The sequence below is a fragment of the Acartia tonsa genome, chromosome 1 (genome assembly GCF_053477335.1).
Source record: "Acartia tonsa isolate MP-2025a chromosome 1, ASM5347733v1, whole genome shotgun sequence".
Lineage (NCBI taxonomy): Eukaryota > Metazoa > Arthropoda > Copepoda > Calanoida > Acartiidae > Acartia > Acartia tonsa.
Window position 1 is genome coordinate 11,221,531 of NC_137260.1, and position 12,116 is coordinate 11,233,646.

A 12,116-nucleotide genomic window follows, 5' to 3' on the forward strand; every position below is an offset into this window, starting at 1 on the left:
GATCTTAAGGGACAGACAGACAGACAGACGGACAGACAGACATCGTTCTACTTTGTATTATAGACTAGCGGCTACGCCCCTAGAAGACTCTAGTGGCACTTAAGGTAGGAGGGGGAAAGGTCGACCTCATCCCATTATAAATTTGAGTTTCAAAAGAGTAAAAAAACTATTTTTTTTGGAGGGGGGGGAGGGGGTGAAGACACCATCCCTAAAAATAGTTTAAAACCTTTCCTGGACCTATAAGAAGCTTCATTGTAAAGGAGAACCATATTGGTTCAGCGGTTAGTGAGATCCTTCGGGACAGACAAAAACGCTTACTACTTTATATAATAGGATATCAGAATCTATAATAATCTCAGAGAGCCTGTTTCAAAAAACTGCTTTTCCCTTCCGGCGACTAGTGTATATAATGTAAAATGGCTTTCCCTCATTTCAATAAGAAAAAAGTAGGTGAAACATAATATTATCATATTTTGTCGTTCAATAATACCACACCTACTTTCTGACACTGCGGGTCATAAACCCTGCGATCCTACCTTGTATCCAATTTAACCTAATCTTACCAAACTCTGAGTTACCAAACAGAAACTTAAAAACTATACTCTTTTCGCTACTATTTTCGATCTATTTCAAAAATAAGGGAGAGAGGTTTCTTTGATCATTAAGCATTAAGGCGAATATGCCCCATCTCTAAAAGCAATGCTTAACCCTTAACGGTTGGGGGGAAGGGGGGCGTTGAACGCCCCCCAATCCGGTTTTTTCTATCTTATTTTCTGTGTGTAAAAGATGTAGAGCCCAAACTGCTTGACTTTTTAAGTATGGGTATGACACATAACTGAGAGTTGGAATTTTTTGAATATCTCCATCCTGGCGGGCACAGGATGCCAGCAACCCTGGCAGGGTCATCCAGGTAAAGAGCAAAAATATTTTTTTGACTAAAACAAAGCATTTTACCTTACCAAAAAACTAAAAAATCATCTACAGGGTGCGCCACATATCCTCGGACTTTTTTAAAACAGCCATAGCATCAAAACTACTTGACCAATCAGGACGTTTGACCCCACTTTAAAAAGCTTAGGTAATGACCTTTAAGCACAAAAAAAACTTTGGATGAAGATGGGCTCGTACTTCGAGCTGGTCGCGCTTATGTTCAACAAGGCAGATTCGAGTTGCGCCGGTGGTATAATCTGTAATCTCGACTAGGGCCCAATAAATCGGACCTCAGCCCATCTGTAGATGAGGTAGAGTTATGCAACTTGCTGGGGATACTGTTAGATACATAAGTAAGACACTTGAAAAGACTAGAGCTCTCTATCTAAAATGGCTTGGCTGTAATACTCCGGCAAAGTGAAACGTGACAGATTTAGAGATGTCAAAAACGTCAAAAATCGTGTAAAATTGTAAAAATTTCTCTGTTTTCGACTTTAGAGACCCATATGGAACTTAAAAACTCATTTTAGACTATGGATTGCGCTGACAACCCTATTTGAATCTTTATGCCATTTCTAGAAAGGTATAGAACGTCGTTCTAGCTCAACTGTGGTCTAAATAAAGGCCTTCGTGTCAAATGGTAGCTTGAAAGTTGGGTGAATTAGGATCCTGCGGTTACTCACATTCCTAAGGAAATGGGGCCTCCCAGCAGCCTGATCTTAATTCAATGGACTTTTGGGCCTAGGGCTACTTTGAAGCATGCACCAATAGACGTGCCCATGCCACAAAGACCTCCCTCATTGCCACCATCAAGGAGAACTTTGCCATCTTGGACAGGTACATTTTGACCTGGGCCTGCCGGCGGTTGAGGAGGCGGGGAAAGGCGGTGATTGATGCTGGCGGCGATTTCAATCAATTATATAATAGTCATATACCTAGTTTGCTTCCCAGTTTTTAAAATTTAATAAAATCTTTAAAATTGACGATTTTATGTTCATTTGTTTGCAATTTAGAAAAAGTCCGAGGATATGTGGCGCACCCTGTAGTAGTACATCCTTATATGAAATACAGGTGTTCAAGTCACTTTCAGATTCCAGGTATGATCCTGCAGGTCCTGATCCTCCAGGTCTCCAGAAATCTTTAAAAGGCTCCTGTGGCTGCAATTTTTGACTTAGAGACTTCAAATTTTAAACTTAAGCTTTTCTTACATGTCTACATAACGTATTAAAATTTCATGAAGATCCGCTGCCGTTTTCCCGCCGACCGCCAACTGCGGCGGCTGGCAGCTGCCAAATACAGCTGCGGCCGCTGAAATTTATATTTTGATATTGCTAATGTAAAATTTACATAAAGATAAACATTTTCTGGAAAAAAAATTTCTTCTAGCTTCAAAAATAAGAAATTTACAGCCGTTTGAAATTTTTAAGTAAAAAAAAGACCTAAAAACAAAGGTTGTTAAATAAAAGGGTGAAGGAAGCGAAAATTGACTTAGACTTATAAAGGTCGGAAATTCATTATCTAACAGGGGACTTGCACAAAAAAAATTAGCCCTCTAGCTCTAATAGGAACTGAGATAATAAGGGGGGGCGTTGAACGCCCCCCCCCCCCGACCGATTAAGGTGCGGCAAGGGGCCCGACTGTAAGGGGTTAATGCCTGTCCATCAATCCCTTGGTATTTTCCTGATACTCTAAACCTTTATTCCTGACTGCCTATGAATCTATTACTGTCAACTCTTTCAGGGAAGATCATCAACAAAATATGTGAACACTTCTTTTTACACAATTGGCTGGTACAAACACACAAAAGTAATAGTAAGTATATCAGTTACACACGGTTTATAATACAGACCAACCATCTTAGACTGCACAATTTTTATTTCTAAGTCCTTTCTCTGGGTAATTCGGAATGAATTACATTTAGTCTCATATTTCACATATAATTTCACATATCTGAGAAAGTTGGTAAATATTTTCTATTTTATTGTACTTAGCATTAGCTTTTCTTCAATTTTACCCCCTTAAACATATTTGTAAATATAATTTTAAAAATCACGAAACTTCCTGTACGTGATTATAAACAATATTTTTAAAAAATCTATAAACTATTTTTAATAGTTTTAGGCGTAGATTTTAAATAATTAATATGTATTCTTGTCGCCTGAAGATATTTGTCCCCAACTAACCCTCTGTGTATGGAGTGAAAAATAACCATGACCTTCGTATCCACAGTTTTACACAGCCACAAAAGTTGTTGGTGCGACAACCACTATTTTTATTGTGAGATTTGTACACCTGAAATTTGTACATTTCTCTTAACTCCGAACAAATTAGCAAAACTATTTGAATTTTAGCTACTGTGAAATTTCAAAAAATAGTATAGAAAACATTTTATTTCTACTAAGATTCCACTTCAAATATAAAGAAAAGCGACCCTTATATAATGCTTAAATTAAAGTAACATAAGGTAAATCTGTCTGTAGCTTACGATCTCGATAATCAATGGACTGATATGTGTTTTTACAAGAAAGCTTCTTATAGGTCCAGGAAAGGCTTATAATTTTTAGGGAGCAGGGTACCTCCACCTTCACAAAAGTAACAATCAACTATGGAAAAAGTACAAATTGAAAGTGGAGGGTCGAATTAACCTCAACGCCCTCCCCCCCCCCCCCCCCGCCCCTTTCTTCTCTCAAGTGCACTTAGAGGCCTCTAGGGGGGACGTATCTGGTAGATACATATTGTACAAACATTGAAAATTATTTCTAACGGTCGCAAAGGTTGTTGAGGTTTAAATTATAATGAATATCTGGGTGGTAAATTACTTAGCTAAAACGCTCTCCAATGAGAAAAGATTCTAAGTCATATTATAAAAAAAGTTATAATAATTTTTAAAGCTTATACGGGGTTCTTTTTGGCCCAATATTAGTCTTGAATTGACGATCAAATTTGGGTGATTTCTGCTTGTGTTTCCCAATAATTCTGTCAGATATAGTGATAGAGAAACAGTCAGAAAAAGGAGATATATAAAGGTTATCTTAAAACCTATTTTGAGTATAGGTCTTGTTTTAAAATCTCTACCTGAACCAAGTCATAACTTAATACTGAAAAATTGTGTGTTTTATCAGTATATTATTCAAACAATAAACAATATTTAGATCAAACTTATTGCAAAGACTATAATTGATAACATAGTTAAATTAAATCAAATTATTAATCGGCATTTATAGCATTTATGCTTTTATAGCTTGTTTATTAAATAAACCATCTGTTTTAATAAATAACTGTCCCTGTTCCAGATTACACTTGTTATATAGTTAAATAATCCCTATATAATGAAAATCAAATCAAAATGGAAAATGGCCGCCAATTTTGGACAATTTTGTAATTCTTAATGACTTAACCAGAACCAATCATAGTCATAAATGAAAATAGGTACACACGCAGATAGATAGATAGATAGCTAGATAGATAGACAGATAGAGAGAGAGAGAGAGAGAGAGAGAGAGAGAGAGAAAGAAAGAGAGAGAGAGAGAGATAGAGAGACAGAGAGAGAGACAGACAGACAGATAGATTGATAGGTAAATAGACAGTAAGATATAATGGTTTATAGATAGATACAAACCAAAATAAAAGCTGATTTTAAAATTAGCCTAAATGTCATTAGTATTGTGTTTTATAATCAGAAATAGCTTTAAAATGAAAGCAACGCATGTTCCTTTTGTTGAAAAGAATTATAATTGCACAGACAAGCAGTGCTTTTCAGCACCCCACATTACAGGATACCTATAACTCAAACAAGTAAAAGTCATTTTTTTCCATTTTAGGTCTTATTAGGGCAGCCCGGCTTAGGCTTATTGTTTCTGGGTACCTCAAATCTTGGAAATTTCAGTAACTGAAGAGTCAAACTTTGGGAAACCTGACAAAAAAACGCGAGCGGGGTTAAATAATTGCAATTTGTTATTTTTAGATTTTAATGAAACATAGACAAACACAAATTTAATCTAATTTAATTGATATAGAATAGCTTTGATACCATTATTTTAAGGCAGCTGTCTAATAACCCATGAATAAAGTATAGTTTGGGCTGCCCTAACCCACCTCACCCCCCACAGTTCTAATATGATATGGATTTGTAATGATGGCCTTAAGCACCGCAAGGGTAAATATACTTCACCTACAACTTCGCGCATTTTATGAATTACCAATTTTTACCAATTGTATCTCCATTTATTATTAGCTAGTTTAAGTTGTAATATCTGCATCGCCCCTAGCATTTAGGTGCTTTGCATTCGAAGGAGTAGGGAAGAGGATGAAATAGAATTTAAAACCTTCCCCAAGACCTAAACCTAAAATGATATAGCCTTAAACCATCCAAGGACATATGCAAGGCTTTCCCAAAGTAGAAAACTTCGATTTTGTATACAAAATCCTTACTACTTTATATAACAGAGCCATGTTAAAAATGTTATTGTATCACCTTTTAATCAAAATGTATTTTAAAAGTTGTGAAAAAATAATATATACCCCTAAAAGTTATGTACAGCAAAGAAACTAGCTAGCGGGTAAATGTATTATGTCTCTATTAGACTCAGAATTTCATAATTTATTCAACACGAAACTTAACTCAAAGTCAGTGTGCGTGCGTACAAGCGCGTTTGTGTGTGTGTATGCGCATAGAATGACCTGCGCTTTCTCTATTGGTTTAAATATGGTTTTAAATAACCATTTAGGATATTAGCGCTCCATATGTTAAAGTTACTGGGTCAAAATTGAATTAGGCTTTTTAGCCACTTCATAGATTTCATTCTTTTATGGTTAGGATAAGGATTTTAATTCAAATTCTTTCAAAATACTATGAAATTTTAGTTGGTTAAAGAGAACCCCTTAATAAAAAATCTTGAGTAAACAATTTAGCCAGTTTTGAGATATTACTGGATACAAAAGCACACAGTTTCAAAAACTTAGTTTATGAAATAATTAAATAATTTAAAATGAAAATAAAATAATTAGCCAAAATTTAGTAGGTTATCTGTTTTTCTCCCCTTCTAGGCTAGTGAGTGGTTCCTAAAACTCTTTCTTTTTACGCATTTTAGGCATAAGAAGATAGAATAGAGGGGCTTTCATACATGCAATAATAGTTTTGCATGGATTAAGGATAGGAATATTGTTTTCATAGATAAAAAAGGAACTGATCCCTCACTAGGACAAAATAAACGACCTATTTCGTGCATTCAACACCTATTGCCACTTTTGATGCCAAACCTTTCACAAAACAGCAAGAGTGACATTTGAACATATCATCTTTATCAATTTTCATTACTTTTTTATGTTGTAAAAATGTACATAATAACTTTTTGTGCTTATTCAAATAGAATTAAAAACTATATAAAAGATTTGGATAATTATTCCAAAGAAAATATGCAGTAACCTGTTAAACCTTAAGATACAATGTTAACAATGATTTAAGTCGACTATACAACAAATATTCTACAAATACATCCAATATAATAATAATATTAAAGATTAACACGGATCAATTTGTGAGTTATACATTTACAAGGCATTTGATAAATAAATAAACTGATTTTCATACTATTTGTCTCCATTCCTGCTATGCAAATAAAATTTTTACATCACTTTTTTTTCATTCATATTGGCAATTTCAATAACAACTCTTTAAAAACAAGAACAATTATGCCCAATAGTCTCGTTTGTTGAGTGTGGCTTAGAAACCAATTAATATCCGCTGGATTGATTTATGATCTCGAACTGAAAATCCATTTTTAGCAACTTATTGCAGACAATTTTCCTGGGCTAAGAAAAACAGCTGAAAATTATCACAGACCCAATTGATTCCTGAAAAGTAGAACCAAAACTGTTAAGTATCTACCAAGATCTTAAGCTTCAGACAGTCATCCTAGAAGACAACTAGCAGATAAGTTTACTGTAGAGCAGTTATGCTATTTCTATAAATAAATACTTTATATTTTACACATATGAACATTCATAGTTCATATTAAGCATATTATGTATTCAACTTATTTGTTTATTTTGTACCATTTCAAAGTGTTATGATTAAAAATCTATTTTTAATTCATCAATTCATATGTATTATGGGCTAAACTCGAAAACATAATATATGAAGTAACAGGTTATTGATCTCATAGAATATATACGCTGATATTATTTGCAACCAAGTGTGATGTATAGTCCCTTTCTTCCTGATTTTAAGAGCAATACATGTATTATATAGTTTAGCTTTTAGTTCTGGTATCCACGGTTTCGGAGCAAGTCATTGCTCTGCAACAGGATACGAACATAAAGTGAACAGTAGTCTTAATATTAATGTTATTATTGTATGTTAACCTTGTATTGAATTAATACACTTTATAAGAATATTTAGCTGTTTGTTCTTGCTATTACTATACGTCATTTTGGCGCAGTAGTGTAGTACGAATCTATAGCTCAGATTTTCTTTTAATTGTATTATTTCTTTGCTTTTGGTTTTTGTTCAGGATATTTGCAGTGACCAGGATGGACGTTGCTGAATGGAGAAAGAAGTCTCAGGAGGAGAAGGATGTGTACATGTTAAGTTTTTGGAGTACGGTCAAGAATGAGATCCATGCTCTTGGGACTAGAATTGATAATGTGACGACGGAGCTGGGTGGACGTATTGATAATGTGGTAGCGGAGCTAGGTGGGCGTATAGCGCCGCTAGAGACGAAAATTCAAGAGTTGACGGATAATGTTGATACTAATGTTGCTGCGGTTACTGGACTGGCTACTCGGATGGACGATTTGGAAGATCGTCTTAATAAGGTGGTGGAGCCTAGTGTTGATAATGATATCAAGACTGAGAATGTGACCGTTGTGAATGAGTTTATGACTGGTCAGCAGCGTATTCTTGAAAAGATTGCCCAGCAGAATAGTTTGACTGACCAGCAGAATGGTTCGAATACCCAGCAGATTGGGTCGAATAATCAGCAGTATACCCAGCAGAATGGGTCGAATAAACAGCAGTATACCCAGCAGAATGGGTCGAATAACCAGCAGAATGGTTTAAATAACTCTATGCCGTGGCAGAGGACGGCTGGTGGATCTGGAGGATTTGGAGGATCAGAAGAGAAGCCTAAGTTGTTTGCTGGTGGTTCTCGGACTATTTTTGGTGGTATGCAGGGAAATGAAGATAAGATCATAAAACTTTGGGAATTGTCTAGAGTTGATGCTGTGGATAATATCTATAATGGAGTTCTCATGTGGTGGCCAGCCCTTTCTGAGGTTGATGCGGAGGATTTTAATACGCTCAATTTTTTTGAAGCTGGACTGAGTGATTCGCAGGTTAGTTGGTGTAAATCTCTTGTTTATGTACCAGATAGATCTCTGTATGTTTCGCAGGGGGAGGAGAATGTGCATAGGTACAATGAAACGTGTGCTAAACTTGATGATCAGTTCAGAAAAAATGCGCCTGAATTTGCAGTTGACGATGATGTGATTTTCTTTGACGATTATTTGGAGAGATTTTGGATGACTACTAGACGTTATCATATGACTAATCATCAAGTTTGTAAGGAAATTTTGTTTGATAAATGTGTGGGTGTAAGAACCGCTTGTGGTTATACACTAAAACCTGCTGATATGGAGAATAGACAATTAACATTAAAGGGGTATTTGTGTAAGATGCGGGAGACATTTTTACCACCCGATATGAAAAATGTGTGTAAAGATGCGTATTTGAGTGTTAAGCAACATGAGAATGATAAGATTGATGCATTTTTTGATAAGATACTATCTTTCTGGAAACGTGCGTATCCAAAACCAACAGATGATATGTTTATGGACTTCTATTCTCAAGTGTGTAATGTGGTTTTATCTCCACTTTTGGCTAATCAGATGCGTCAATTTGCATTGGATTTGGAACGTGACGGACAAGTGCGAATGATAACGAAGTTTCGGACAGAGTTAATAGTTAAAGCACAATTGATTGTTAAAGGGCTACAATTTAATCAAATTTCAGGGTCAATGGCTAGAGGATGTACAACAAACCAGATGGCTTTGGCTAAGACGATGGTTGGTGGCGTTGGTTCCAAGTCAAATCCTGTAACTATTGATCAGGTTAGTGATGAAGATAATTTGTCATTTGAAATAAATCAATGTGAAATTGATTTAGCCGATGAATTTGGTGGACCAGCTGAACTTATTCCTTTAATTGGCGCAATTCAAGGTGGATTTATTTGTTATTATTGCAACAAAAAGGGTCACATGATGAGGGATTGTTTTGATATTAGAGATAAAAAGTTGCCTAATCCTAAAGGAAAATACTTTTTGCGGTGGGGAAACAAGCCTTTTGTTCCTTATAAGACGGGGCAAAAGAGTTTTAAAAAGAATGAAAATAGTATGGATAAAAAGAAATTGGTTGGTGAAATTGAAGGAGAGGTGAAAGAAGGGGAAGACACGAAGGAAGTGGCACATGTCGATGGTTTAGGGGCAAGCGATTATGAAGACGATCTTGTAGCGGAAGTCGAGGCATGGAATAATGCTATTATAGATGACATTTTATGGTTTTAATGTTTTGAATTATTATAATCATAAAACCTTATTCCATTTTCTACTTGTTACGCGGCATTGTTTTGATTTATGCGCATTGTAAATAAACAACAACAAAACAAAATTAATGATAAAGAGTGAACGACGCAACTCTAATTTTGTGATATTTTGATGGTTTATTTTGAATTATGAAAAAATAACATATTGTTTATAGGCCTATATGAAATTATGAGATTATGTTATAATGGAAATCAAAATAATTAATTTAGTTTTTGATTATGTTTTGTTGAAATTAGGAAAATTCATTTTTGTTTCAGACTGTTGTGAAGACTAACAGAGATAAGAATAATAAAAAAGTGAAAATGAAAACGAATTAGGAATACAATTTTGTAAAATTGCTATTGAAAAATATTAAATTGAATTTTAAATTGAATTAAATTTGATAAAAATATGAAATTAGATATTTGAAAAGTATTAAATTTTGATGAAATGTGGAAAATTGTTTTTAAAGATGAGTCAGTTATTGTGATTTAAAGTATTCGATTTTAAAACAATTATATTGCGATTTAGTGATGTTGATTCAGCAAAATTTTTAATGAAGTTTAGAATTTCATGAAGCAAAATTGTTATAATGCATTAGATATAATCGTGGAGAAGTCTCTTTCTATGAAGGAAGGGAGGGGCTGTCTCTCGGAGCTGGTATACACAAATATGGTGGAGCTGTCTCTTTTGTTGGAAGAGAAAGGGGGAGTGAACATATTTGCAACGAATATTGCATTACCTCTCAGAGTTGGTATGCGCATATATGGGGGAGCTGTCTCTTTTGTTTGAGAGAGAGGGGGAGTGATCATATTTGCAAGGAAATTTGCACTGTCTCTCAGAGCTGGTATGCGCAATATGGGGCGGTGTATAGAGGTAGCTGAAATGATTATCGGGCGTGGAGCGCGCCATGCGCAGAAAGTTGGGCTGCGCAGAGAAGCAAAGCTGCGCAAGAAAGTGCTCTCAGGTATTGAGATATATAGTTAGTTGAATTTCGACTTTTAAACCTTTTATACATCTCAGTTTGATCTGACAATAATAGTTTTGTTAGGTAATATTTTATTGAATTTCAAAAAATTAAACTTATGGTATTTGCTTGGTGATTGATAATGTTTGATCATGTCATATTTCTTAATACAACTTCTTTTATTGTGTTACAAGTTATTGGATCAGTGAAACATTTATTTATGGCATCTAAAATCATTGTATTTATTTTAGATTGGCTGAGAAGAGTGTTTTTTTGGTGGTTGGGAGATACTGACATCATTGTTTATTTGATGGTGAGTTGTTATGATTTCATGTTGTTACCATTTGATTACCATTATATATATTGCTGTTCGACAAACAGTCTTGTAAATTTGTTATATATATTAATATCAATATTAATTCTTATGTACAGTGATTTTCTATCAATTGGCATCTAAAATTTTGTAATATTTTAGATTGGTCGGAGAGAAGTTTACTGATTGTGGATTAACAGTTTGTTGAGTTTCTGTTGGCCGGAGAATTTCTGTTGTTGATTGTGGATTAGGAGATATTTTTGGACATTTCTGTTGGTGAATGAAATATTGTCGGTGAGTGAATTGTTTTATTCAGTTTTTTTGTTATTTGTTGTAGACAGATAGATAGTTATTTGGATAGTTACAACCTCATAACTGTTGGTGTGAGTTAGATAGTTGTTTTCTAAGTTTCATGAAGATTCTGAGATGGCGGCTGGAGCGGCTGAAGTCTATGTTCCAACAAAGATCGGTGGCATGGAAATCCTGACTTTAATTGATAGCGGCAATGCAAGAGGCTGCCTGATATCTCAAGTGTTGGCTAGAAAGCTTGATTGTGTGATTGAAGAAACGGATTCGAAGGCCACAGGCGTGCAGGGTTCCAACATCAAGATTGATGGTGTTGTTCGGAATGTTGAATTTCAGATTGGAGGTCACAGTTTTCAAGAAGATTGTTTTGTTATTTCTGGCATGACTGTACCTATGAACCTAGGCAGTTATTGGTTGAACAAAAATAACGTGAAGACGATATTTGCCAAAGACGGCAACAGGATTGAGATGCATGGAATCAGTGTGAATTTAGTAGCTAAACGGAAAATTGTAGTGAAGAATTTGGTTCATACAATTTTGGAGAAAATGGAGAAAGCAAGAACTACGAAACCTGAGATTAATGTAGCTGAGTTACAAGACCAAAAATGGATTTGTTCATTGAAAAATCGAATAGAAATTCCTGCATTGAGTACAGTGGTGGTAGAAGTTTCAACTAAAGGAAATATGCCTGAAGGACAGTTATGTTATATAGCTCCAAGACAAGGTTACTGTAGCCGAAACAACTTGTTGATAAACGAAGGAATTACTGAGGTGGGAAAGAACGGTAAAATTATGACTAAAATCACGAATTTTGAAGCTGTTAAGAAATCTGTTCCTGCTGGTACTTTGGTTGGAAATTTGTTTGTGGCGGAGAAGATAGCAATGCTGCAAGAGAACAGAGTTAAAGAAGATGTGTCAACAACATTAAAGAAGATTCGTTTTATTAAAGATAAATTGAAGTTGGATAATGTTCCGTTTTTAAAGGATAATGTTTCTTTGAAAGGAAGGATAGTTGGGTTG

General features: G+C 35.0%; 1 protein-coding gene across 1 annotated transcript; it reads left to right on the plus strand.

The window, feature by feature from the left end:
- Positions 1 to 7,122: 7,122 nt before the first annotated feature.
- LOC145313010 (uncharacterized) lies at positions 7,123 to 9,165 on the plus strand. Its single transcript, XM_080152234.1, has 2 exons — positions 7,123 to 8,265; positions 8,942 to 9,165. The coding sequence occupies exons 1-2, from the start codon at positions 7,462 to 7,464 to the stop codon at positions 9,026 to 9,028; spliced, it is 891 nt and encodes a 296-aa protein (XP_080008360.1). The 5' UTR covers positions 7,123 to 7,461; the 3' UTR covers positions 9,029 to 9,165.
- The last annotated feature ends 2,951 nt before the right edge of the window (positions 9,166 to 12,116 follow it).

Excerpts from the sequence above, each read along its gene's own strand:
- LOC145313010 (XM_080152234.1), top strand. The coding sequence starts at position 7,462 with ATGGACGTTGCTGAATGGAGAAAGAAGTCTCAGGAGGAGAAGGATGTG. Across the intron at positions 8,266-8,941 it reads CTGGACTGAGTGATTCGCAG|GGTCAATGGCTAGAGGATGT; the intron begins GTTAGTTGGTGT and ends ATCAAATTTCAG.